This window comes from Apus apus, chromosome 7, assembly GCF_020740795.1.
Source record: "Apus apus isolate bApuApu2 chromosome 7, bApuApu2.pri.cur, whole genome shotgun sequence".
Lineage (NCBI taxonomy): Eukaryota > Metazoa > Chordata > Aves > Apodiformes > Apodidae > Apus > Apus apus.
Window position 1 is genome coordinate 20,918,983 of NC_067288.1, and position 26,416 is coordinate 20,945,398.

Here is a 26,416-nt window from a genome sequence, read left to right on the forward strand (position 1 = left end):
AACCCTGCACTGGCAGCAGAGAAGCTGCTCCGTTGGTTAATCTTCCTGGTTAATCACTTTCTTGAAAGACTCGCCCACTTGTCTTGAAGGGATTGGTCTTGCCCCACCCTGCCTTGGCTGAGAGAAACCCATCCCCTGTCAGCAATCTCCCTCTGCAAGGTGCTTTTCTGCCTTCCAACTTCTGTCTGTGAGTATCTTGGTGAGGACATGAGACACCCACCAGGGCTGGTCTGGCAAGGGTGTCCCACAGCCCCCCTCCTGCAGCAGGTGTTCCATTGTTCTAGGTGCATTCTAGGAGTCTCTATCAGTTGGGCTCTGGCATCTTGCACCTCACCTCATTTAAGAGCAGCAGCAACAGCAGGAGGTGATAAATGGTTTGATTACCGTCTGGGGACCTCATGAGGGGAAAATGCCACCTGCCGAAGAGACTAACCAGGAACTGGAGGAAATGGGCAGCTTTCAGCATGGCTGGCTGGGGTGGAGCAGGGCTGGGCTGGTTGGTGCTGCTCCCATTTCTGCTGTAAGGGTGACTTCTGAAGTGGGGCAGGGGGTAAGCCCTTGCTTGGGTGAGTGGCCAGGCATAGGAGAGGCCTTGGAGGAAAAGGGCTGCTTGAAGCAGGTACAAACGCTGTGGGTTGGCTGGCAAGAAGGGAAAGGGTGTGGACGTGGTGGGACCAGCCCAAGATCTTTCCGTGGTGCCCTTTGGGTAGGAAGAGTGAAATTCATTGCTAGGAAACACGGAGAAACAGGGAAAGAGGCAGGGAGGGGGCGAAGAAAGGAGCCACAAGTAGGTTATGATGGGCGCTGAGCCAGCACCGACACGGGGCGACGCGGGAGTCGCTCGGGGTGGCTCGGGGAAAGCGGTGCCTCCCACACAGTGGGAAGGAGGGGAGGCAGGAGCACCGGGGTGCGCGGTGGGTCTCCGGTATTGGGGTTGGGGCGGAGCGTCCCGGCAGGGGCACCTCACCCGTGGTATCACCCGTCCGCGGGGTCCCGGTGCCGGCGGGGCTGCCCTCGCCTGGCGGCAGCGCGGGGCGGTCGGTGGCGGCGGCCCCGCCCGGTGCGGCGGCGGGCGGAGCCGGCGTGCGGGCGCGGCCCCGTCTCCCTGCGGCTCTCGGTGGTGCGGCGGCCCGGCCAGCACGGCCCCCCCGCAGCCCCGGGCATGGGAGCCCGCGGGTCGGCGGCCGGGGCTGGAGGAGGCAGAGGAGGCGGCGGCGGGGGCCGCTGACCGGCGGCGGGGCGGCGCGGCAGCCCCGAGGCCGCGGTGAGTGGAGCGGCGCGGGCAGGCCTGGGCGACGGGGGGAGGCCCGGGATGGCCCCGGGATGCGACCCAGGGGATGCGATTCCAGTCGCTTACGGGTGGCACCTCCCCGGCTCAGGAAAAAGCCTCTTGATGAGGTTGTTTCTCGTTTTTTAGTAAGTTTGTGTGTGTGTGTGTCGAGGACTGGGAAAAAAATTGGGGGGGTGGGGGGAGAAGGGGGTTGTGCTGGACGCACCACCTCGCTCTGCTTTTAGCCTGGAGAAGGGAGGCGCCCAGCGGGAGCCGGTGGCCCCTGTGCACCAAAGTGGCACCGAGGCCATCGGCTGCCCCCCTCCCCCTAACACCTCCCTTCTCTCGGCCCAGGGGTGTCCTGTGGGAACAGGGATGGAGCCCATGAGGATGAGCATCCTCTCTAAAACGAGCCTTAGCAGCCCCGTGGCCCACACTGCACTGTGGAGAATCCCTGAGGACCAGCTCCCCAACCCCAGGTGGCTTTTGGCCTCTCACACCCTGCAAAGATACTGTGGTGGAGGAAGATGACATCATATTTTGTAGCCCCCCTACTTAGCCAGTGTTTTAAGCCCACTCATGTTTGTGGCATCCTGGTGCCACCATTGGATGGAGTACCTTGCTCTTGTTCCCATTGCTCTCTGCTCGCCTTGTGGGCCACCATGCTCAAGGGTCCCTTAAACCCGGCTCTTATTTTTCCCTAGTACCTCCCTACCTGGCGTTTGAGATGCCACTGCTCCATGTGCTGCCTGCTGCGAGGGCTGTGGGTTTTGTGGAAGGTTTCTGGCAGGCGCTGGGGGCAGGCAGGTCCCTACACCAAGGGATGTGCTCGGTGACAGGGCAGTGTGACCCTGAGAAGTTTTGGGAGATAACGGGAAACGCCTTTTTTCTCCAGAGCGTGACTTTCTAGAAAAAATCTGGATGACGTGTTGGGTTGCTGGGGTGTGGCAGGAGACTTCTGCCTCGTGGGGACCCTGCTTTGCGTGCTGTGGAGAGGGTGGATACAGGTGAAGCATCTGGCTTAGAGCTTTTTCCAGCACCTCCCTACTCTGTGGTGAGCTCTTGCTAGCACCCCACTGCCTGCTGGGGTCAGCCGTGTGGCTGGGAGAGGGCAGCAGGAGCAGGGTTGGGCACGGCACCTCTGCTCTGATCCCTGCTCCCAGCCAGTGCTGCCGTCACTGCCGGCTCACTGCCCCGTGGCTCCCTGGGGGGCCCCACTGGCCAAGGCTGGCAGCTGCCAGTGGGCTGGCCCAGGCCCTGGGCTGGTTGCCAGCACCCTCTTATCCTAGCGGTGCTCCTGCTGGGGGTTCCTGCTGCCGCTCCCTAGCTGCCAGGGTCTGCCTGGGGTCCCTGTAGTGACACTGGCCTGTCCTAGGGTTCCCAGGTACTTGCAATCCTCCATGCGTGTTCCGTGCGGTTGCCTTGACCTGTTCTAGCAACTTTGCTTAGAGTGGTGACTGGGATGGGGACCAGGATAGGGACTGGGGTGCATGACCATTCTGTGGCCCAAGCCCCAGCGGTAGCGAGGCTGGGAAGGGCCAGACAGTTTTGGCTCAGCCAGGGCTCTCCGATGACTCTCTCAGCTGCCTTCCTAACAGGGCTCTGGCCCAGCTCCAGGTGTCATGTGGGAGATAAGGGGACCCTGGCTCCCAGCAGCTCCCAGCGTCCCAGGGGGGACTCGCCACCAACAGCAGGAGAGGAGAGGACCCATGCTGCTGGCTGTAAGCTGGACCCCCCTGGACACAGCAAGGAGCCTGCCTTGGGGGCTGGGACGTCCCACTAGGTTTGGTGTCTGCTGCACAGCTGCTTGCCCTGCTGGGCACCCGGAGGAGGGGCCCCCGACCAGCACGGCACTCGCTGCTGGCCTTGCTTCTGTGCTGCTGCTGGGGTGCAGCATTGCCAGGAGGGTTGGGGCAGGGAGCAGGGAAATCGGGTGTGTCAGAAATGGGTGGCTGGTCAGGGCACCCACAGTGCCCTTGGGACACCCCAGCTGACTGGGTTTAGTGAGCATGACCTTTTCCAAGGACCCAGCTTCCACAGAGGTTCTTTGTGGCACCTGTAGTGGTATCCCTGTCCCTTGTTGGGAGTGTGACAGGGACAGGGAGTGGGTCTGGCCTGGTCTCAGCCTTAGAAAGAGGAAAGGAGATTTGCTGTATTGGGCTGGGGACCTATTGTGTCTTCATGTCTGTGCCTTCAGAGCAGGGATCCAAGCACAGCATTCCCACAGGGCACTCTCTGGCATACCAACCTGCGAGCCCATTGCCTCCTCATCAGGCTTGCACTGCTCCTGCTGCCCTGGAGTCATTTGGGCTGGGGTTGAGGGCTAAGGTTGGTGGTGTCCTGAGTGTGGGGTGTCTCTGTAGGATTGGGACCGTGGCTGGAGCCGCCCCCCTGCCCCGCTGAGCGCACATGTCTGCCTGCCCATGCCCAGAAGATGACCAGGCTGCTCTTGGGGGTGACCCTGGAAAGGATTTGCAAGGCTGTGCTGCTGCTCTGCCTGCTCCACTTTGTCATCATCATGATCCTCTACTTCGACGTCTATGCGCAGCACCTGGACTTCTTCAGCCGCTTCAATGCCAGGAACGCCTCGCGTGCCCACCCCTTCTCCAACTCCTCCCGCCCCAATGGCACCGTCCCCAGCTACGGGCCGGCCGGCGCTGAGGCCCTGTCCCCCAGCACCAAGCCCAGCACCAACCACTCTGCCACCGAAAAGCCCTTGCAGCCCTGCCAGGATACGCCTCCCGGCTTAGGTGAGATGTGTGGGGTGAGAGTGGGGGGAGTTGAGCTCTGGCTCTGAGCATGGGGCTGGGGTGGGTGCCTGTGGGTGGCGTCCCTGTCCCCTGGGCCCTGGACGCGGCTTCCCAGCAGACTCGGGGCTGGAGTAGTGGAGAAACCCAAGCCTGGAGCTGGTACCAGGACATCTGGTTTCTCCAGGTTTTGTTAGCAGCTTGCCTAGTCTCTCTGCTCCTGCAGGTTTTGGGTGTCCTCTGCCCTTGGCAATGCCAGCCCCCCTTGCAGATTCCCATCACTGTTTGCTCTGCTGGCTTGGCTGGGAGCAGCAGGCAACCATGACCCAAACTGTGTCCTGTCCTGTGGGCATCACACTGCTCTCCCTCTTGCAGTTGGGCGCCTGCTCATTGAGTTCAGCTCTCCCATGAGCATGGAGCGGGTGCAGCGGGAGAACCCTGACGTGCGCTTGGGTGGGAAGTACACCCCCCCGGACTGCTTGTCCCGGCAGAAGGTGGCCATCCTCATCCCCTTCCGGCACCGCGAACACCACCTGAAGTACTGGCTGCACTACCTGCACCCCATCCTGCGCCGGCAGAAGGTGGCTTACGGCATCTACATCATCAACCAGGTGAGGGGAACGGGGGCAAGAGGCTGGTGGGGTGGGTGTGGGCAGGCAGGCATCACTGATCTCTGCCTCACAGTTCGGTGAGGACACCTTCAACCGGGCCAAGCTGCTCAACGTGGGGTTCCTGGAGGCCCTCAAGGATGATGAGGAGTATGACTGCTTCATCTTCAGCGACGTGGACCTCATCCCCATGGACGACCGCAACCTCTATCGCTGCTACGAGCAGCCACGGCACTTTGCTGTTGGCATGGACAAGTTTGGGTTCAGGTGGGTGCTCTGTGGGGCTGGGATGTTTCCCGAGGTAGGGCTGCAGTGATGCTGGGTCCACCAACCTTGGTGATAGCCCAGGGAAAGCATGGGGTTGCTGGCTCAAATTGTGGATGTTGTGTGGGAGAGGGCACAGAGTCCTGGGTGGGAGGGTGACACAGGAGAAGGCTGGTACTTGTTCCTCAGGGTCCCCAGGGGATTGTCCCACACTTCTGCCCGTCCGTAGGCTGAGCTGTTTGCTGTCATTCTGCAGGCTACCTTACTCTGGCTATTTTGGCGGTGTCTCTGGTCTGAGCAAGTCCCAGTTCCTGAAGATCAATGGCTTTCCCAATGAGTACTGGGGCTGGGGAGGAGAGGATGATGACATCTTTAACCGGTAGGTGCCAACCCCTCGCCAGTGCCGGCTGGTTGGGGATGCGCTGGAGGCTCCCCAGTGAGCACTGACCTGGCACCCTCACCTGCTCTGGGGCTCCCAGTTTTGCAGGGGACATGCAGGGGTTATGCCTCATGGCAGGGAGGGATGTAATTACTCTCCAGCTTGAGGGCTGGTGATCCTCACGGATTGAACAGGCCCCTCCCAATGTGTTATGGGGCCAATGTGTTACGTTATGCCTTCCTTGTGGCTGAACCCCCTGGTTGAACCCCTTCCCACCGCGGTGTGAGCTGAGCCAGCGGGGCGGTGCGCCTGCTGGCTCCACTCCAGGCCAGGGCTGGGAGGCTAAACTTGGAAGCATCCAGGGCTGGGAGGCAAAACTTGGAAGTGTCTCCGTGTCAGCTGTGCAGCAGCCCAGTAGGCATTTCAGCCGGCAGCCGGTAGGCTGCAGCACAGCTGCGTGCAGAGCTGAAGCCGAAGCTGCATCCCCCATCCACACCCTGCCTTGGGTGCTGGAGCCAGACGGCTGCTGCCTCATCTCCTGTGGGGATTGCCTGTGGCACTGCCTGGGGGACCTGTCTGTGGCTGATGGTGCACGATGGGCCTGAAATGGCCGGGTGAGTGAAACTGCCCATGCATGTGTCATGGGCACAGGTGGCACAGTCATGGTTTCCATCCAAGGTGTGTTCAGGACAGGGAGCAAGCAGGGTGTGGAGCTCTCTGAGAGCTTCAGGCAGCCTTTAATGTGTGGTGAGGGCTGCAAGGGAAGGGCTGGGCACTGGCATTTGGAAAAAGTCAACAGCACAGGCTGACTGTAGCTGCCAGCCGCTGAGCTGGAGGTCACCAGGTTGTTGTGGTGCTTTGGGCACCCTCTGCTGTGAGGCGCACAGCTGCCTCGGCCATGGCGCTGGCCCAGCTGTGGTCCGGGTTTAACTCTGCTTGGCTCGGCACAGCCCTGTTTAAGCTGGAGTGGGTTTATTTGAGCCAAGGGCTGAGCCCAGAGGTCTCTGGGCTGGGGGATACTGCCTGTACGCTGATTCCTTCCTGCTCCTGGCCTCCAGAATCTCCCTGAATGGCATGAAGGTGTCGAGGCCCGACATCCGCATTGGGAGGTACCGCATGATCAAGCATGAACGTGACAAACACAATGAGCCCAACCCGCAGAGGTGAGTGAGCTGCAGGGGCTGGGGCAGACGGGGCACTGAGCAATTGCTGGGTGACCTCTGGCTGGTGAATCTCCTGCTCTCCTCATGCCCATGGGAGGTCCAGCACCGTGGCAAATGCCCTGGCTCTCCCCGCCTCATCCCACTCCCATTTCCACCAGATTCACCAAGATCCAGAACACCAAAATGACGATGAAGCGGGATGGGATCAGCTCGCTACAGTACCGGCTGGTGGAGGTGTCACGCCAACCCATGTACACGAACATCACAGTGGAGATTGGCAGGCCACCACCACGCCTGGCCCGGGGCTAGTGCTGGCCCTGTGGCTCTGTGCCCAGGCTGACTGGGCATGGCAGGTTTTGCCCCAACTCGAAAGCCAGGACTGGACAGGGGGATGTTTTCTGCCTACTCTGCTGCCTTCCAGAGACAGCCACCTCTCAGCCCACTCTTTGGTCCCCAGGATTTCTCTGTTCTCCCCTGTCCCCACGAGTGTGTTTGCAGGACCCCTGCCCCATACTTGGTGTGTTGGCGGACAAGCCCGGCTGCCTCACGTGTGGGTTCCGGCACAGATGGAGCCCTGCCCCAGCCCTGGCCTGGAGCCCTCTGCCCACGCCAGCTCCTGCCCCCATCCCGAGTGGGTAGAGTGAGATCCCACTGCTCTGGGAGAGCTGGGGGGGTCCTCACCAGTGCTGTGAGAAGTGGGGTGCAGGCTTCCCCCTTTGCCAGCACTGGAGCCACTGCTGCCCTGCTGGGGGCGGAAGCAGCCTGGCCCCCCCCCCAAGCAGGAAGGACAGTGCCACCCCAGCTGGGCACTGCTGGGCACGCAGATGTGGCTCGCTGTCTTCCTCTGCTTTAGTCTGGTGCTTAGAGCCGGGCCCATCTCAGCTCTGCCAAACAGAGACCTCCAGTTAGCAAATGCCCCCTCACTGTGCCTCAGTTTCCCCAGGGCTGGGGGGTGGTGGCCGTATCCCATCCCCACCTCCCCAAAGGCAGATTCTGTGTGTGTGTGTGCAGTCTCTGCCCACGCCTGCCCTCACCTGCTTTCCCCTCTTTGGCAGGGACAGGGCTCATTTGAACACCCCCAGCCCCTCTTAGTGGGGGCTGTCCCGTGGGTTCCTCCAACAGTGGGTGCCCAACAGACAGTGTGGGAGCTACTGGGGTCTCCCCCTTCTCTGGCTCCCCCTCCTCCAGGCCTGGGGCAGGAGGGCTGCAGGCAGGAGAGGCCAGGGCCATGCAGGGCAGGTGCCCTGTGCCCCTCCATGGGACTGAGAGCCCCAGCAACCCCCCACACCCTGCCAGGGGCTGGGAGCAGTGGGGTTAGGAGCAGGGCAGCACGCTGGGACTTGGAGGGGGCACTGGAGACTTTTGTACATTTGAATGTCTGACCCTTTTTTTTGAGCGTACGTTGAATGCAGCGTTCGGTCATAGAGACCGGGGTTTTTGTATTTAATAAAAGTTTCAAAAGTTTGCAGGTTCTGTGGAGCCAGGCTTGGGGGGGTGGTGGAAATAACCATGAGATGGGGCAGTTTCAGCATCCATTGGGATGTGGGGAGAGACAGCCCTGCCTGCCACCTCCAGCTGGGGGTTGGGAGGCAGAGCCCCTCCTGCCCTGCCCTGCCCTCCCTCAGAGCTTGCTCAGCCCTGGGGGGTCTTGCCCTGTAAGATGCCCAGCTCCAACTAGGGCAAGGTGCCCAAGGCATGAGTGGAGCAAACCCAGCTGCCCTCGCTGCCATGGACATTTGCTGCCCACCCTCCCCTTGGGGACAGTGCTCTCCCACAGTAAGAAGCCCTTCTCCCCATTGTCTGCCTTAGCTCCATCTGGTTCTGTAGGTCCGAACAGGGCAAGGGGGCTGCTCCCATGGGACATAGTTCCCTCTAGTCTCCAACCCCACCTGCCCCCCCCAGGGTCCCCAAAGAAGGGCACAGCAAGACACAGCCTCAGGAATATAAATCTCATTAAAATCTATGATACTTTAGAACTCTACACTGGGAGAGACACTGGCACAGGCAGCGCTGCCCAGGGACGTGCGCGTTATTGCTAACGATTAGAGGTGAAGAGTAGCGGCGTGAAACGTGGGGCAGGGCACGGGCACCATGCAGGAACCTGCACCCCTCGCCACAGCATGGCGGGGGGCTTGGGACAGGGCCAGGGGAGCTGGAACGTCCTGCCAGGGCTCAGCACCCGCTGCCCACCACCTCCCACTGCCATGCCAAGCTGTGCCATGGCCCTGTGCCAGCTTCAGAGCTGCAGCACAGAGAGGGGGCACAGGGTGCTGGCTGGGAGGGGAGCAGTGGGCCCTTCCCACCCCATCCACCCCGAACCGAGAGCTCCGAGCCCTTTGGCTGGAGCTGGAAGACAAATTTTAAACTGCTTGGTCTTTGCCAGTGCATCCTGCTCCACTAATACTAGTTGGGGACCAAGTGTCCCCACATGGTTTGGAGCAAATAGGCTGGTGCAGCCCCCCCTCGCCTCCACTGATACCTCTTGCTAGCAGCAGCTGGGGGCGGGGGGGGGAGGGGTGGTGCATCCTGCTCCCCCTTAGCACCATGGAAGGTCCCCTCTGCCCCTGCTGGGGTGAGCTGGACTCCAGCCCTACCCCTTCACCCCTCTGCCAGGCTTAAGTGCTCCCCAGCTTCCTGCCTTGCCATGGAGTAGGCAGCAGTGCTGGGGCTGTGCCCACTTTGCGGGCAGTCTGGCCACCTGTGTGGGCAACCACAGGCCCCCAGTGGGGCCACAGGGTGGAGGGGTGCACAGGGGAATAGGGAGGTACATACCAGCTCACTGCCTGCACAGCCCCAGGGTACTGTATGTATGTGCATGACCACATACGTGCCCGTACCGTGTCTGCAAGGGATACACACGTATGCACACGTGTGCTCTAAGTGCTTGTGTATTATGCCATGAGATCCCACTGCCCATGGCAGTGTGCTTGCCCCTGTCTCCTTGTGCTAGCCGGGTGCTTGGCACCATCCTTGCGCAATGGCCACCCGTGGGAACCTGCAGGCTCTGAGCCACAGCAGGTGGCTGCCTGGGCTGGGGGCCCCTGCAGTGGCAACCCCCACCATCACAGCCCTGTGCACGCACAGCTTGGGGCAGCCATTGGTGGTCCCAGCATACCCACCTCTGCTCCCACCCCATGCCCTGCCTATTGGTAGGCCAGGAGGGTTCCCCACAGTGGGGCAGGGTGCCTGGCTGCTGGGGGCCCGGGAGCTGGGGGGCATCCTGCTCCCCCCCATCCTGTACATCCCCCTGGGGCAGGGCCCCTGCAAAGTGCCTCTGGCTCCGAGCCCTCCCAGGGCTGTGCCCCCTCCTCTCTTGTCCCAGCGTTGTGCACAAAGGTTACCGTAAACACAAGGGTTAACGAACGCCACGGGGGGTGGGGGAAGGGGGCAGGGAGGGGTGGTTAACCGGCAAGGAGGTGTGGGGGTCTCGGGAATGGGCGCTGAGAGCCCCCCGCAGTCCGGTGCAGCCCGGAGCCAGGCTCCGCCAGCGGAAGGTTCAAGAAGTGTCACCGCGCGGGAGGGGTTAGAGGGGGTGCGGGGTTGGCGGGGGGTCACAGTCTGGAGTCCTGGCTGTGGGCTGAGCCATTGCTGCCCTGCACGGGGGAGGCAGCCGCTGCCTCGCTCCGGCCCTTCTCCGGCTGCAGGGGCTGCACCTCCAGGTGGGACTCGGTGGAGGGGCTGAACACCGGGGCGTAGCGCCCGCTGCGGTGCTCTGCCAGCGCTGGGCCCCAGTCCTTGCTTGCCTTGGTAGCATTTTTCAAGCGCTGGAGAGAGAGGGAGATGATGGGGACAGGGTTAGCACCCACCACACTCCCCTCCACCAGTGTTCCTCAGCCTGCCAGGGGTGCCTGGAGAGGGGGTGCCCCACGGACCATGTCTGGACAGAGCTCCCAGTGAGTATCACCAGTTCCAGTGGAGTAAGGGACAGCCTTCCAGGCAGTCCCAGGTGGGACATGGGCAAGGGGGTCTAGATCCTGGCCACCCACCTCCAGCAGGGTGTCTCCCTCGGAGCGGCACACTTTGTAGATAGCGTAGATGGGGATGCAGATGACTGAGGAGAGTGCCATGAGGAAGCCGATGCTGATGGCCCAAGTGGGGTAGACATAGTCGTTGTAGGAGATGGGCCGGTACTGGATCACTGTGAAGACCAGGATGAACTGGGGAGGTACAGGCAGGATCAGCCAGTTGGGAACAGGCAACCTGCTCTGTGCCTCCCCAGTCCCCCTGCTCTGACTTGCCCCTGCTGCCCTCCTGCAGCCCAGCACCCTCCTCCCCAGGGCAGGTGAGTAATGTGTCTGGGTGGGCTTCTTGCCCCCTCCTCCCGTAGCCCAATGGTCACAATGCTCACAAAGATGATGGCAGGAGAGATGAAGCGCCAGCAGATCTGGAAGAAGAGTGGAGGTGGGAAGCCCAGCATCATCTCAATGTCCTTGAAGTAGTTGCGGTATCCTGGGGGAACAAGTGGCCATGAGTCACAATGTGCTGTGCTGGGGCTCCAGTGGGACCCTCAGACCCCTCCTACCCCTGCCCAGCACCAGCTCTAGACCCTGGGTGGGGGGACCCACCAGGCTTTTCAGGTCATGCTGCCCCAATTGGCCAATGGGCTTGCCAGTTAGCACACAGCAAACCACCAATTGGCTAGAAGTTAGCCCACCCCCTTCCCCATTGGTTGGCTGGGGAAGTCCTGCTGGCTAATTGGCTGCAGGTGGTTGTACCTACCATAAACGTACATGATGGCCACACACATGATGCAGGAGATGACAACCAGGGAGAAGCTGGCGGCATAGTTGTCCATCAGCAAGAGCCAGTAGATGCCCGCCTGTGAGAGGGACCAGTTGTCAAGGCTGCCATGGTGGTGCTGCCATTGACATGGTAACGACAACCAACAGCCCAGATACCACCACCATGGCCAGCATGGCAACACCCAGTGCCAGGGCTGGCATGGCAACATTTAGTCTGGATGCCACTGCCAGTGTTGGCATGGCAACACCAGGCCCTGGATGTCACCACCACCATCAGGTGGTCATGGCAACAATGTGCACATGGCTGATGGTGTCAGTGCAGCAAGTTCACCATGGCATCAACACACGCACCCTATCACCACAGTCCCATGGTCACCTACCTGTGTGGTAAGTGGGACACCCAGCAGGAAGCCCACCACGGCCACCCCCAGCGTCACAAAAGTCTTCCTGCGGATGATCCATTCGTTGCCCACCTCATCCACGATAGCCGTGACCAGCGTCTCCAGCAGGCAAAACTGCACATGGGGTGGAAGAGGCACCATGTCACACCTAGGCCCCACCATGCCACCCTACCCCAACATGGTCACCCCACCACACCGTTCCACAATGCCCTACCTGTGTGCCTAGCCCCAGGAGGATAAGCATGAAGAAGAAGAGGATGGACCAGAGGGGAGAGATAGGGAGCAGAGTGAGGGCCTCAGGGTAGGCAACAAAGGCCAGGCCGGGGCCATGGTCAGCCACCTTGGAGACGTCCACACCCAAATGGTTGGCCATGAAGCCCAGGATGGAGAAGATAACAAACCCGGCGTACACACTGGTGGCGCAGTTGGTGATGCTGATGATGATGCTGTCCCTGTGGTGGGAGTGGTCAGGGTTGGTGGAGGGAGCCCCTCAGGACAGCAGGGAGGCTGGGAGACCATGGCTGGGCACTCACCGGTAGCAGTTGTTGTGGAACTTGTTGTAGGAGGCCATGGTGATGAGTCCGCCCCAGGCACAGCCCAGCGAATAGAAGATCTGTGAGGCTGCATCACCCCATACCTGCAGTGGTGAGGCAGTCAGTGCTGTGTCCTCCAGCCCTGCTCCCTCCACAGCCACCCAACTGCCACCCCTTGTTCCTGCTCACCTTGGCGTTGAGGATCTTGTCCCACTGGGGCGTCAGGTAGTACATGATGCCGGTGATGGCCCCCTCCAGCGTGATGCCGCGCACGAAGAGGATGGTGAGCACCACATAGGGGAAGGTGGCCGTGAAGTACACCACCTGTGGGGTTGCACCTCAGCAGGGCAGGGCCAGTGACAAGGGGTGTGGCCTGAGGGAGGGGCTATGGACCACGGGCAGGCATTATGGTCTAGGGTATAGAGCATCAGACCAGGAGGAGATTATACGGTTAAGGGGGAGAGGCTATGGTCAGGGAAGGTGGGGCCATGGCCACATGAGAAGAGCTATGTCCAAAAGGGGTGTGGCCAGGTCACAAGGGGTGTGACCATTTCGAGAGTGGGCGGGGCATGCCGGTGGGACTACATCTACAACGGGAGGAACCTTCCTAATAGAGGAGGGGCTATGCCTAGAGGGGACATGTGCAGGCAGGGAGGGCGAGGCCCAGAGAGGGATCACATGAGTACCTTCCCTGAGGATTTGACACCCTTGATGAGGCAGAGGAAGACGACAACCCAGGAGACACCAAGGCAGCCCAGGAGGGGCAGCCGCACCTCACCCAGGTTCCCAATGTCATCCGACAGGTCCAGCACGTACCTCCTGTGCAGAGCAGGGGACAGCCAGTGTCAGTGGGACTCTGTCAACACTGCCTCCCCTGTACCCTCATATTCATTCCCATCCCTGGTACCTCCAGTACTCTTCGCTGGGGCTGGTGCGCTTCTGGGTGGAGTTGAGGAGGTGGGTGAGGTTGAGGGCAGTGTGGCTGGAGAGGTTCCCATCCAGCACCCCTGCGCAGTCGCGTGTGTTCCAGGGGTTGCTGCAGTATGTCCAGGGCAGCACGGGCGTCATGGACACAAAGAAGTAGTAGAAGGCAATACAGATCACCACGTTGTAGTAGATCCCGATGTACGTGGACACCACCATCATCCCGTAGCCCACGCCTGGGAACAGCACCAGGGAGGGGTGAGCGGCACGGCGCGGGTTCGGTGTGCAGCACGGGGGGCTGTGGCATGAGGGGGTGGGCAGCATGCGGTGATGTCACCAGCCATGCAGCTGCTTGGCACCCAGCTGTGGCACTGGGATGGGGAGCTGAGGGTCCCCTGGGAAGCATGGCAACACACATAGGGTGCATAGCACACGCATGGTCTGCAAGGCAAACCCTTAGGGTCTGGAGATCTACTTGGAGAACCCCTGAGTGGGGGTTTCTCCTTGCACAGCCAGGTGACTTTCAGGCTGCAGTTACCTAGTGGAAGGTGACAGGCCACAGAAGCATGGGGTCATGCATCCAGGCTGAGCATGCCACAGTGCAGACCATGCGCACAGGCTGCCTGCACTCAGATGGGATGTGTGGGTGTGTCACCCAGCTGGCACTGTGTAGGCATGTGCCCTGGCACACAAGAGCATGCTGGGGTACCAGGAGATGCATCTGGAGCCAGCTCCAGTCATGGCAAGGCAAGCTCTGAGCACAGCCAGCACCCACCGTGTGGGCACAGCTCACACTGCCCATGGGGCAGGGAGAGGACTGCAGGAGTGTGCCACAGCTGGAGAGGCTGCAGCCACCTGGAGCGTGTTCAGGGGACGTGAGCGGCCTCTGCATGGGTGACATGCTGGGGACACGTGCAGCGCATGCAGGGATGCGTGTGTAATGCCTGCAGTGGATGCCAGTGCAGGGCTGGGGTGCGCAGAGGGGATGAGTCGTGCGTGCAGGGACGTGTGTGATGCCTGCGGAGATGCTGGGTAGGCTGTGTATGCAGGGCAGTACAGCCCACTGTGGGGTGGGGGTGTGCACAGGGGATCCCCGCAACACAGGCAGTGGTGTGTTTACAAGGTGTGGGTGTGCAAGGTGTGCAGGGCTGTGCAAGGTGCCCAGCTGTGGGGCTGGGCAGCGTGCCAGAGGTGTGTGTGCAGGGGACACACAGGGTGTAACCACATGCTGGGGGCTGTGCTGGAGGGTGCCCTGTGCCAAGTGTGTGCTGGTGGGGACAGGCAGCCCCTTACCTTTGAACATGGGGCTGACCCTCCAGACACCAAGGCAGCCCTGGCTAGCAAACTGCCCGAAGGAAAGCTCCATGAAGAAGAGGGGGATGCCGCAGAACACCAGCATGATGAAGTATGGGAACATGAAGGCACCTGATGGGCACAAAAGAACCAGAGAGTGAGAGTGAGCAGCAACCATGGGCACGGCTGTGCCCCCATGCCCTGCATCACCCCGGCAAGCCTGGGGCTGGCAAGCACTATGCAGGGCTGGGGTGTATGCCCCTGCGCTGGGGCACCCCACTCTGCGACACCCACCTCCCCCATTGCGGTAGCAGAGGTACGGGAAGCGCCAGACGTTGCCCAGCCCCACAGCGTAGCCCACGCTGGTTAGCACGAACTCGATCTGGTTGCCCCAGTTGCCACGCTTGATGCTCTTGTCCTGCTTGCCCTGCTCCCCGGGCACGGCGCCGTTCTGCGGAGAGATGCCATGGGGTGTGTCAACCAGGGACCCTCCTGCCAGCCCCACTGGAGGGGTGACAGCCACTGAGTGGGGCTGGGTGGTCCCCTGCATCCTGCCCCATCCCTCCCCCATGCTACCCCTACCCCTCCACCACACACAGGCAGTGCCAAGGAGGGGGGAGGGCAGCGGTGATGCCCCCCCCCTCCTGCACCCCTCCCCAGTGAATAGCTCTGCCCGGAGCCAGGCTGCAGCGAAGGAAGAGCCTGCAACTCATACAAAGCAGGTCCAGGCGCTGGAGCACAAAGGGGCCTCTGTTCCCGCACCCCTCCCTTCCCTGTGCCCGGCAAAGAGGCCCCGCTGGGTGGCCACTGCCCACAGCCGGGGGCGAATAGTGGGACCCCCCAGGTGAAGCACAGACCCTCCTCTCAATGGAGAGTGGGATGCAGTGATTAGAGCAGATGAGGGGTGGGTACTGCCCCCCAAGAAAAGGACCCTGCTGCAGCCAGGGTCCTGCTGCTGGCTCAGTACCCTGTGAGGGCACCGTGCTTGGTGCAGCATGGGGGCATCCCGTGCAGGTGGGTCCCCCCAGGGACAGCACCAGGGCCCAGTATCCCGCACAACAGGGGACCTGGGTGGAGTAGGGGCAGATGGGGGCAAGAAAGGGTGCTTTGTGCAAGCTGCCACACAATGCCAGTTCACACCGGGGACAACAACAACTGGGATGAGTGCCCATCACCCTCGGTGGAGATGGTACCCATCACCCCATGGCTCCATCCCAGCATGGCCCCAGGCTTGTACTAATGTCCCGCCTGGATGCTGCTGAGCTCTGGTAGGTTGGGCTGAGAAGCAGATGGCATTTTGGGGGTGCTGTGGGCACCTCAAGCCCTCCTTTCCCTACCCAAGGTCAGGTCCAGGGTGCATCGGATGCTAAGGTGCTGGTCAGTCCATGACTTCGCAGCACCCATGAATGACCCTATGTGCCAGCAGCCATAGGAGGACACCAGAGCTCTGCAATACCAGTCTGCTCACCACAGACACCCCCATGCTCACACTGCTCCCCCCGCTGCTGCACAACTCCCCCCCCACGTACCCCCCATAAGATGGCTGATGCCGGCAGCGAGTGGGCCACAAATGGGAGCCGTCGCTTCAGATCTGCTCACGCCGGCGGGGCGCGGGCAGCAGGCGCGGTGCACCTAACCGTATCATTCGATTAGGGCCGGCACAGCCGGGACGTGATGCCCGGCGACTCCGGCACCGCGCTGCCAAACAAAGCCATCTGCTGCAAGCGGGGCCCGCACGCGCCGGGGGCTGCGGGGGGGCTGCCGGGGCAGAGAAGGGATGGGGGGGACCAGTGGGTGCTCTGGGTTAGGCTATAGGGGTGATACACCGGCAGTGCCCAGCCAGGGCACTGGGTTGCCCATGCCAGAGCCCGTGGGCAGGGGCTCCGTCAAAAGGAGCTCACAGCAGCCCTGGGTGCTGAGGGAGCCCCCCCAGGGGGAGGCTCCTTTTGTGAGGTGCTGAATGGGAGCAAGGCTAAGGGGTCCACGGGGGGGAGACAAGAGTCTGGCACTGTCCCCACGCTGGGGCACACTGCCTGGTTGAGCAGGCTGATCCGATCGAGAAGCCTCTGATTAAGCTGCTCACACTAACAAGGCTCCTAATGAGCAGCACAGCCAGCAGGAGAGGGGCAGTGCTCCAAACCCCTTGGCAAAGGTTCTTGGGGAGGGGGGGACAACACTGCATAGCTCCACCTCAGCCTGGAGCCCTGGTGTGAAAAGGGCATCTCATTCCTTTCCCAAAGCTAGAAGGCCACCCCTCTGCTTGGGTGACTCCAGTACAGCTTTACCCCCATGTTCAGTGGGGCACCCCAACTTTGAGCTGCCTGCCACTAGTGCAACGAGAATGCCAGGCCTCTGCTGCCCCCCGCCCTTCCTGCAGCACAGGGCTTTGGCATGCTTGTCCCCAGTAAGGGGGCAGCCACATGTGTGCCCATGCGTGCACAAGCATGCACACGGGCACAAACACTTGCATGCTCACCCACTGGCTTGCTACCACCCACCACTCTTCCAAAATCTGGGAAGGTCACCCCGTCCTTTACACTCATTAACCATCCTTCCAACCCCACACAGTAAAAGGTGAGGGGCAGGGACACAGAGAACCCTGGTGTCAAGGAAGGTGGGGATCCCCCCCATATCCCCACTGTGGGACTGGGACAGAATTATGCTGCAAAGAGGGAGCTACCCCACCCAGCAAGGATACAGCTTCTGTATGGGGAGAGGGGAGGTCCTGCTCCCACACCCCAAATTTTCCATGCATGTGCTCTCATGCAGCTTCAAAAGATGCCTGGCTTGGGTGAAAACATCAGTGAGGAGGAAGGGGACCAGACATCCCTAAGGGGACATTCGGGGTGCTCAGGGTATCCTTCTTCCCCCTTCCCCAGGGACCCCTTCCACACGGCCAAAGCTTCCCCAGCCCAGCAGAACAGGCATCATCCATCACACTGCCTGGCACCAGAGCCTTTCTCATGCTAAGCAGCATCCCCTCACACAATGACAGCTTGGCTGGGGTGCCCGGATGCCCCCCACTTCCCAAAGGGGCTCTGATTTATGGCTGGGAAGCTCATGGCAGTGATGTGGGTGATGTTGGGAGGCGATATCCCAATGGGAGGCATCTCCAGCTTGGTTCCCCCATTTTTCCCCACTCAAACTGCCCGCACAGAGATATTTCAGCCCAGCAAAAGCACTCTGAGAGACATCAGCCTTATCTAGCCACCCTGAATCAGTGATAACCCCCAATTCCTTCCCCAGCTTCCTAATGGGGTGCCAGGGCTGCTTCTGAGATGCCAGTGCAGGGTACCAGTCAGCCCCTGATGTCATTGATCTTCTTCATGGCAATGGTGAGACAGTCAAGGCCAGGTGAGGCAGGGGCTGCCAGAAGGCATAAATGGATGCTAATTACATAGTTTACCAAAGCAGCAACTCTTCCAGGACAGGGAAGTGGGGTGCAGAATGCCTAGAGTATGGGAACCCCAGCCTGGGGTGGGGTCTGTGGGGTAGAGGGATGAGGTGAATCGGAAAGGAGTCTCTAGGGATGGACTGACTTGGAGAAAGGTGTCCCAGGTGCCTTCACTACCTAGCCACAGCTCCTGGGTTCTGTTGGGGAGGGGGGGTAAAGGGGGGGGGGGTGCCCCTGTAACCAGCCCCTCCACTCCCTGCCCCTGCTACATGGGGTGATGAACCCAGAAGTATCAGCCCTGTGCCAGAGGCTGCTGTGCCCTCCCAGATTGCCCCTCCTGCCTCTGCCAGGCCCCACCAGCACATCTCTGTGGTGCCCAGCCCCACATTACCCCCTGTTCTGATGTGGCAGAGGAAAAGCATGGGAGCAAGGGCACCTGGCACAGCCTGGGCAGTGGCAGCATCAGCCTTAAGTGCCAGGATGGGCACAGGCAATGGGGCACTCCCAGCACCAGGGTGATGCAATGCTGACAGGCATGTCCAAATTGCAGGATCCCCTGCAGAGCTACACAGCCCTGACCACCACAAATGGCTGCCCAGCCCCACTGACAGCCCTGAGCACACTCTGCCAGATGCCTACAGCAGCACCAGCCCAGCCTGGGGGTGCCGTGGGGGGCGGCAGCACACTTTGATATTGCTTGCAGATGCCTGTGAAATGGAGAGGGCAGAAGGGGGACGTGGGTCTTAGCTAGACTCTGCCCTTCCAGCATTGAGCAAGGCAAAGGAGTGCTGTACACCCCTCTTGCAATGAATAAGTTCCAGAGTTAACAAACACTCAACTGTCAGGCAATCTCTTCTAGCTCCTGACACAGCTGAAGCTGTGGAGGAGCTCGGTGCTGTCCTGTGCCCTCCCTCCCCAGGGCACCCCACATCCCTGGCTGTGGATTTTGGGGTACCACCCCAGCATCCCACAGTGAAGAGCTGCAACTGTCTCAGTCCCAGAGCCAGCAACACCAAACCAGCAAAAAGGGGGCTTGGAGAGTCATGGTGATGTGGCGATGGCGGTGGGGGATGGTGCTGGCACAACTGCCATCTAGCCTGGACCCCGCTCTGCCCCCTAAACCCTGCTCTCACCTCCCCACTGACCTGTTGATGGGGCCTGGGGGGACCCGGCTGCCCACGTCTGCTATCCGGGGGGCCAGGCTGGCCAGCTCGGCGTGTCCCTGGCTTCATTGGCACCTCGGGCTCTGGCGCAGCAGCCACCCGCCTCCCCCCGCCCGCTGCCTCCGGCGCTTGGCACCGCTCCCTGCTTGCCTCCCAGCCAGGCTCGGCCCCTCGCCGCCCGCCCCACCGTGGCACTGCTGTCCCACCACACTGCCCACCCCGGCACCATCCATGCCCGCCCCAGGCCCCAGGAAACCCTCCTGCCTCAGTCTCCCCCTACAAGTCAGACGCACCCCCCCAGCAGCAGGCGTGGGCAGGGCAGGCTGCACAGGAGACTGAGCCCCATCCTCCTTAATGAGGCCTCATTAGCGGGATCCAGCTGCTTACAGCCCTGCATGCTTGGGTGGGCACTGCTGCCCGTCGGGTCAGAGGACACACACCTGTGTTTTGGAACAGACAGAGGGCTGCGTCCCCTCGGTGCCCACCATTCCCACAGTCCAACACCCCCAGTCCCACACACGTGTGCCTGCCCCATGCCTGTCACCCACACAGCTGCCTGGCCCCCAAAGCCCAACCCCTGCCACTCAAAGGCTGCAGGGACTGGGCACAGCCCCACTGTGGGACAGGGGTGCAGGGACAACCCTGTCCTGCTGGCACATCCTCAGCATGGTGCCATGCTACTTCACTCTGACGTCATATCACTGGAAACATCATGGGGTCTCTCCATGACAATCCTGGCAAGGTTACTGCCCTGCGGGGGACCATCTGGCTGGCAAGGCTGTGCTGTGACTCTCCTGCCACCCTAGCATCCTGCAGCTGCCCCACTTGCCCCCTTGCCAGTATGGTATGGCACCCTGGTGGGGTGCTGTGTCCCATGGAAGGGCAACATAGGGTGCCCCCAAGACAGGCTCAGGGTGCCCCAGCTGCTTCCAGCCTTGTGCCCTGGCTAGGGAGGACAGCCAAGGCAGCAGCGAGGCATGATGGTGCACCGAGGGCGGGGGAACGGGTCGGTGCTTTTGGGCAACCATCTGGGGTCTGGGCAGCAGTGGCCGCAGGCACGCACGTGAACAGCACACGTGTGCAGGGTGGGCGCTCGGCCCCCCTGCACGCTGGCACCCAGTGCCTGTCCCCTCCTGCACCAGCCTCCTGGTAACTCGGGACATGCCCCGTGCATGGGATAGCAGCACCCAGCTGTGCCCCCCTGGGACATACACAAGCCCAGAGTCACCCCATGCTGTGCCAGCCCCAGCGACCCTACCCCACACCTCTAGTCCTGTCCCACATACAGCCAGGGACCTCCCATGCCCCAGACCCCCCACAAAGAGCATCCCTCTATGCGCCAGTTTAGCTGTACCACCTTGCCTAGGCCACCTGCATGCCACCATCAGACATCCTGCCTCTCTAACACTGTCCCCCATGCCCCCCACAGCAGCCTGAGCACAGCAGGACACACTGCTTCATCCTGGGGATGCCAGGCCCTGCACCAGCCCACGGGACCACAGCAGCCAGCAGGCAGAGGGGACTGTTAGCCCCATGGGGACACACTGCTGGAAACAAAGTGCCTGCAGTGTGACCCTCATCTCCCCTGACACCCCAGTCCCCACCCCAGCTGGCTAGTACTGCTGGAGCTGAACTAGAGAGGCAGGGGCAATGGGCACAGTGGGGATGCCCATGGGTCTTTCAGCCCTGTCACCCTGTCCCCAAGCAGGGCTGCAGGGTGCGCAGGGCAGAGACGATGCCCAAGGATATGCCCAAGTGCTACCATTCCTTAGCCGGGCACTTTCCGCCAGGGCTGCCTTTCTCCAGCCCCATTCTCCCAGGGCGGACACAATTCTTCCAGGCTGTTCAGGCAGAAAAATCCCCCGCCACCCCCCCCATCACTGCCCCTTGGTATTCCGGGAAGGGCTCCCACAGCCAAGAGCCACTTCCGCAGCTCCGCTGGCCCCCCTGCCCACAGCCACTGGCCGACAGCACCACGCTGCTCGGGGTGTCTGGGACAGGCAGGGTGGTGGGAGCAGTGCCCTGGTGTCTACCCCGGGTGAGCTGGGGCGATGGCAGGAGCCCACCTGAGGCAGACACTCTGTGGCCAAAGACTGCCCAGCTATGCCAGAAAGGCAGCCCTGGGAGTCAGGAGCTGCTGGCACTGCTGGAGCCTGAACAAAGCACCCTGAGGAGGACAAAACAAAATGTCCTTAAAGGCTGGGAAGGGAGAGGCAGCCAGGCCTGCTTCAGGAGCAGAGATGCTCTCAGGGGGACCTGCCTTCATCTCACAGCTCTTACACCAGCACCCCCGTGCATGGGTGTCCTCTCAGCCCCACAAACAGGGCAGAGGGCTGCGAGCCAGAGTGGCTAGCACAGCATGTGCCAGAACCCATGGTCCCCCACCTCTCAAAACACTCTGGCCCTGGTGTGGGCTGGTCAGGTACTTCCAAGAAGTGAGTTAAAGATTGATCAGGAGAAAGTGGGTGCTCCCAGGCCTAGCTCCGTGCCGCAGGTGCCAGGCTCAGCCCTCACCCCAGTGTGTTGCTGGCTGCTCCAGCCAGGGCAAGGTTGCAGCAGCAGCATGGAGTCATGGCAAGCACCTTGCACGTGCAGGAACATGTCCCCATGACAGAACCCTGATCAAGCTCAAAATATGACCCCGTTTCCAGCCAAGGGCCGCCCTGACCCCTCCACGCTGCCTGCTGGAGGGCAGGATGGGCACCGAGTTGCCCACTGCAGGCACAGCCATCGGGGCCATGCTGGGACACGCAAGTGGCGGAGCCGCGTGCACGCGAGCAGGCTGGAAGCGCCTGCTGGGCACACCGCTCCCCTGGCGCTCGGCTTCCCAGGGAAATCCTGGCTCCAGGCCCTCTGGCTGGAGAGAGCAGCTATTTTAGGAAGCCCCCTGGGAAGGGAAGGGCCCGGCAATCGTGTTAGACCCAGCATTCAGCTCCTATCCATAGGGAAAAAGGGAAGAGTCAAGCCGAGACTGGGCTCACCTGCCAGGCGCAGCGCAGCAGCCTGGCACAGCAAACTGAGCTCAGGGCTCCCAAACCGCTCACTGAATGGCAGAGCTGCCACCAGCACGAGCGATCGCCGCCCTCCAAGGACATGCGTCAGGCACGTCCCGCATCCGTCCAGGACATGACAGCCCTCCCCAACACAGGCAAGCCCAGAGCAGCACACAGCGCCCCACAACACACCACTTGCAAGGACTGAGGGTCAGGCACCACAGCAGTGTCTGGAAACATCCAGCTCTGCCCACGCACCATCCTAGCAGGCCAGTCCAGGAGAGTCTGCTGAGTGGAGGTGGAGGGGAAACAGTCCCACACCGTGCCCTTTAGGGGCACCCAGCACAAAGGGGCATCAATACCCTTTACTGAGAACAGACAGAGAAGCTGCCTGTCTGGGGCTTTCCCACCTCTGCCGCCCACCCAGAGAGCTGGGACAGGCGATAAGGCCAGCTAAAGCACCCCAAGATAGGTGATAGCATCTCCAGGCACAGCGAGACACCGCACCCAGGGAGGCTTGCAGGCAGCAGGCTGAGGGCGAGTGGCAGCCAGCGCCTGCCCCATGGGAGGCCACAGGTCCTGGGGGAGCACTGGGGTGTCACAGCCCTGGCCAGAGGTCCCGGAGGGCACCAAGCCTTACACCAGCCCTGGTGTCCTGCTCCCTGCTCAGAGTGCTGCAGGTCTGTGCAGCAGGTGCCCATGCCAGCCCACTCCCCACACCCTGGCACTTACCAGCAGCCCCTCGCTGCACTTATCAGCCATCCCTGGTGCCGGCTGCCTGCCACGGGGTGGCTCGCCTGCCTGCTCTCCGTCACGCTGGCTGTGGCACCAGCACCGATGCGCTTCAATCCACTGTTAGAGCAAGCTGGGCAGAGGGGAGAGACACCAAGAGATGTGACTGGTGGGATGGACACCTCCCCACCCCAGGCCTCCCCCTCCCTCCAGGAACAGGGGCTGTGCCGGGCGCATCGCTCCCCTGTACCTACCCACAGGGCATAAGGCAGGGGGGCTGGCGTAGGACACAGGAGCCCAGGGCTGGGTGGGCTGGCAACAGGATCTCTTCCTGCTGCCTCCCACCCCCTCCAGTGTCTCCAAACCCCCTGGCACCCACAGAAGCAGCGGCTCCCAGGTGTTTCCCAAGAAGCAGTTAAAGATTTACCCGCTGTGGACAGATGACCTTGTGGACAGCTGGCTTCTGGCCTCCCAGCAGGTGGGCGTCAGGAGCCGTGAGCAGGAGCGGGGCCCCGTGAGCTCTCCCCCAGTGAGAGCTGGAGCTGAAGTGGCTGCAACACACGGCAGCTCCGGGACTGTGCGCTGAGCGGGGCCAGCTCAGGGCTCAGCTGCCGCGCAGGACACAGATGGGAAACGATTGCCTTCTGCCCCGGTGCATCGCATGCACGTGCAGCATGGGGGGGCTGAGCCACTGGGCTCTGCCAAGCACCAGGTGCTGCTGGACAGGGCACAGGCAGCTAGCTGCCTGCTCTTACCCTTGCTCCTACCCCTGCTCCAGCCTAGGGCTGCTGGAGGCCCCAGGGGAGCACTGGGGCCTGACCTCACTGAGAGGGACAGCCACTCTTGCAAAACACCAGTTTGCTTGTCCATGAGACAGCATCAGTGTTTGCAGATCCCACATCAGCACTCGGTGTCCTTGCTGGCTGGGAAAGGAGCTGCAACCCCCATGAAAGGTCCCCCACCACCAGCCAAGCACCCCAGGGCCTGTACCCAGGCCACTGTGAGTATGGAGCGATTGACAGAGGGACACTAGGTTCTGAAGCCATGGAGAGGGAGTATGGACAGCAGAGATAAATCGCAAGAGGCTGGGAGGCGCACCGTGAGCCCCCCAGCCACAGCCTCTGCAGCACAGGCAGGCTGCTGCAGGCAGATACTGTGTCGCACCCACCAACCCCACCCCAGGATCGGCTGCATTTCCAAGGGGAACCAAGATGTCATCACTGTGCAGGGAGGACGACAAACTTCACTCCTCAGGGACCTCTCAGAGGTGGGAGGTGCAGGGCTGGCAGCCAGACCTTCCCCCCACTGCACACCTATTGCCAGTAAGCCAAAAGGTGCCTGCCCTGCGGCCCTGGATTCAGTCCATGGACTCATCCTGTGTCCTGGGTGGGGAGAGTGCCCAAGGGGACAGACCGCCACTCCCCCCGGGGTCTGCCAGGCAGTGATAAGGCCGTGTGCCTGCGTAGATGCTACCGGCTTCGGCTCCCAGCCTGGCAAGGAGGTGAGTGCTCAGCCAAGCAGGCAATGGGATGGATGCAGAGATGCCCGAGGCTGTGGCATCCCGTGGGGATGGCAGGGACAGGGATGCAATGCATAGGTACTCCAGGGCAGCTCTCCCAGAGCCGTGCCATGCTGTGACAGCCCGCAGGGCTGGCAGCTCGTGCCTAGAGATGGGACGGGTGGCACCTTGAAATGGGGACACCTGAGCACCCACAGGGGCTCCCGGCTGAGGTGTCACACCTCGGCAGAGGTGGAACGCAGGCGAGAGCACCCACGGGAAGGCGATGGATGCCCGGCTAAAACACGGAACCCCCACGTCTCCTCCCGCCCGGCGGGCGGCCCAGGGCGCCGGTGCAGCCGCTGCCACCTGCGAGGCCATTTCATTCGCCAGCATCAGCCGGGCCCACCGCAGCCGGGGCTCCCCGGTACCCAGGAGAGGCGGGCACCGGCCGGGCCCTGCCCCCGCCCGGGGGCGGCTCCGGCCGCAGCTCCGCGGGCAGCCCGGACAGCCCGCCGCGAGGCGCCGGCCGCCCGGCTTTTCCCCGCCGCCCGGTGCAGCACGGAGGCGGGGGGGGCCCCGGTTACATCAGCCGCCACGTGGTAGTTGCTCCGCCGCCCCGCCCCGGCACATGCCCGTGGAAAATTACCGCCAGCACCCCCGCCCCGCCACCGGACCGGGCCGCCCCAGTCCCCGCCGCATCCCCCGGGTGCAGCGGCGGGCGGCCCCGCTCCGCCCGCCGCGCCCCCGCGCTCCGCCAGCACCGCGCCACCAGAGCAACAGATGCGCGACCGCTCCGCATCCTGCTCCCGCCGCCGTCCTGGCGGGTGGCCGCTCCCGGTGCCGCTCCCGGTGCCACTCCCGGTGTCGCTCCCGATGCCGCTCCCGCTGGTCCCGGCCCCGTCGCCCCAGAGCCCCTAGCAGCCCCCGTCCCTTCCCCAGCAGACCTCCCCAGTCCTCGCCCGGGTGCTCCCGCGGCTGCTGGCCGGACTGGGCCGGGTATCCGGTGCCGGCGGAGGTGCGCGCCCCTTACCGTGCCCATTCCGCCACCGGGCCTCTCCCGCCGCGCCGGGTGGTCCCGCGGGGGCGCCGTCCCTCCGCCCCCGGCCCGCTGCCGGGACCGATGCCGGTGTCGTGCCAGGCCCGGAGCCGCTACCGCCGCCGGTGCAGCCGAGTTAATGAAAGTTTGGAGGTCGGTGGGGGCTGGCACCGCCTCTCGCCCCCGCCGCCGCGCTCCGCCCCCCGCGCCGCCGCGCTCCCCAGCGCCCCTCTCCGGCACGCGCTCCCGCGCCGCACGGGGGGCGAGGGTACCGCCGGTACCGCGGCTGTGGGGGCCCGCACCGCACACGTGGGCAGACGTGCTACACACGGTACGCATGGCATACGTGTGGGCACACAGGTACACATGGCACACACGGGCACCTGTGGGCACACACGGGCAGGCTGAACCCATGGGCAGGCAGACACATGTGAGCACGCAGGGGCACAGTGCACACATGGCACACGTGGGCACACATGGGCACACAGGCACACTATGCACTTGGCACACTTGTGTGCACACATGGCCTCCTCGGCACACATGGGCACCTGCAGCGCATATGCAGCCCGCAGGCATGTGGACACCAAGGGCTTGCACAGGCACATGGCACATGTGGACATATATGGGACATACGTTCACACACAGGCTCCTACAGGGCAAGTATGCATACACACACGTGTTTTCACACTGACAAGCATACATGGATGAAGATGCACACCCCATGTGCACAGTCACACTGGCAGAGCACAGCTCTGTGACAACGTGCCCACACTGGGCAAGGCAATGACCAGAGGCTCTGGTCAGGATGAGTGTAGTTAGTGTGACTGTTGTGTGCATGTGCATATGTGCACGTGCCTACTGCACGTTTGTGGGTCCATGCGCTCACACTTCTCTGTCCCTGCAGGGACGTGTATACCTATGTATTTTGGTGTGTGTGTGCACATATAGGTGTACGTGTCTGTATTTACAAGCATACACGTGCATGTGAGCATCTACATGTGTGTGCAAGCCTCCATGTGCATGTGTGCACACGCATGTTGCAGCCAGCGCACGCCCCGGTGGCTCAGGCCAGCTGTTTCCAGTAATGCATGACGGGTGCGCCTGAGGCCGCCCCTTGCCTGGCACCTCGCCCAGGCCTCCCCTCCCTCCCCTCTCCTTCCCACTGGTCTTCCTGCCTGCCAGGACGAGTGCCTGCTCCCCAGCACCCTGCCCTGCCCGGGGAACCCTCCCAGCTTCCGGGAGCCTTGAGACACTGTGGAGACCATGGCGGAGG

General features: G+C 62.3%; 2 protein-coding genes across 6 annotated transcripts; one reads left to right on the top strand and one right to left on the bottom strand.

Moving 5' to 3' along the window:
- Nucleotides 1-1,086: 1,086 nt before the first annotated feature.
- On the top strand, nt 1,087-7,895 carry B4GALT2 (beta-1,4-galactosyltransferase 2). 3 transcript variants are annotated; one of them, XM_051624669.1, is made up of 7 exons: nt 1,087-1,264; nt 3,634-4,020; nt 4,393-4,628; nt 4,702-4,892; nt 5,146-5,268; nt 6,327-6,431; nt 6,590-7,895. In XM_051624669.1, the coding sequence occupies exons 2-7, from the start codon at nt 3,705-3,707 to the stop codon at nt 6,738-6,740; spliced, it is 1,122 nt and encodes a 373-aa protein (XP_051480629.1). In that variant the 5' UTR covers nt 1,087-1,264; nt 3,634-3,704; the 3' UTR covers nt 6,741-7,895. The 3 variants fall into 3 exon arrangements, with proteins under 3 accessions (XP_051480629.1, XP_051480627.1, XP_051480628.1); XM_051624667.1 differs by lacking the exon at nt 1,087-1,264 and adding an exon at nt 2,940-2,991; XM_051624668.1 differs by lacking the exon at nt 1,087-1,264 and adding an exon at nt 3,034-3,053.
- A 471-nt stretch (nt 7,896-8,366) lies between these two features.
- On the bottom strand, nt 8,367-25,294 carry SLC6A9 (solute carrier family 6 member 9). 3 transcript variants are annotated; one of them, XM_051624649.1, is made up of 14 exons: nt 25,138-25,294; nt 22,607-22,739; nt 14,619-14,775; nt 14,325-14,456; nt 13,015-13,267; nt 12,794-12,926; nt 12,297-12,431; nt 12,108-12,211; nt 11,789-12,026; nt 11,554-11,688; nt 11,151-11,250; nt 10,780-10,880; nt 10,418-10,588; nt 8,367-10,195 (listed from the first exon to the last, which is right to left on the bottom strand). In XM_051624649.1, exons 2-14 carry the CDS (start codon nt 22,634-22,636, stop codon nt 9,983-9,985), a joined length of 1,902 nt encoding a protein of 633 aa, XP_051480609.1. In that variant the 5' UTR covers nt 22,637-22,739; nt 25,138-25,294; the 3' UTR covers nt 8,367-9,982. The 3 variants fall into 3 exon arrangements, with proteins under 3 accessions (XP_051480609.1, XP_051480611.1, XP_051480610.1); XM_051624651.1 differs by lacking the exon at nt 25,138-25,294 and adding an exon at nt 23,034-24,734; XM_051624650.1 differs by lacking the exon at nt 25,138-25,294 and adding an exon at nt 22,861-23,005.
- Between the last annotated feature and the right edge of the window lie 1,122 nt (nt 25,295-26,416).

Excerpts from the sequence above, each read along its gene's own strand:
- B4GALT2 (XM_051624669.1), top strand. The coding sequence starts at position 3,705 with ATGACCAGGCTGCTCTTGGGGGTGACCCTGGAAAGGATTTGCAAGGCT. Across the intron at positions 5,269-6,326 it reads GATGATGACATCTTTAACCG|AATCTCCCTGAATGGCATGA; the intron begins GTAGGTGCCAAC and ends CCTGGCCTCCAG. Across the intron at positions 6,432-6,589 it reads AATGAGCCCAACCCGCAGAG|ATTCACCAAGATCCAGAACA; the intron begins GTGAGTGAGCTG and ends CATTTCCACCAG.
- SLC6A9 (XM_051624649.1), bottom strand. The coding sequence starts at position 22,636 with ATGGCTGATAAGTGCAGCGAGGGGCTGCTG. Across the intron at positions 13,268-14,324 it reads GGTCAGCCCCATGTTCAAAG|GCGTGGGCTACGGGATGATG; the intron begins GTAAGGGGCTGC and ends TGCTGTTCCCAG. Across the intron at positions 10,589-10,779 it reads TCTCTCCTGCCATCATCTTT|TTCATCCTGGTCTTCACAGT; the intron begins GTGAGCATTGTG and ends GTACCTCCCCAG.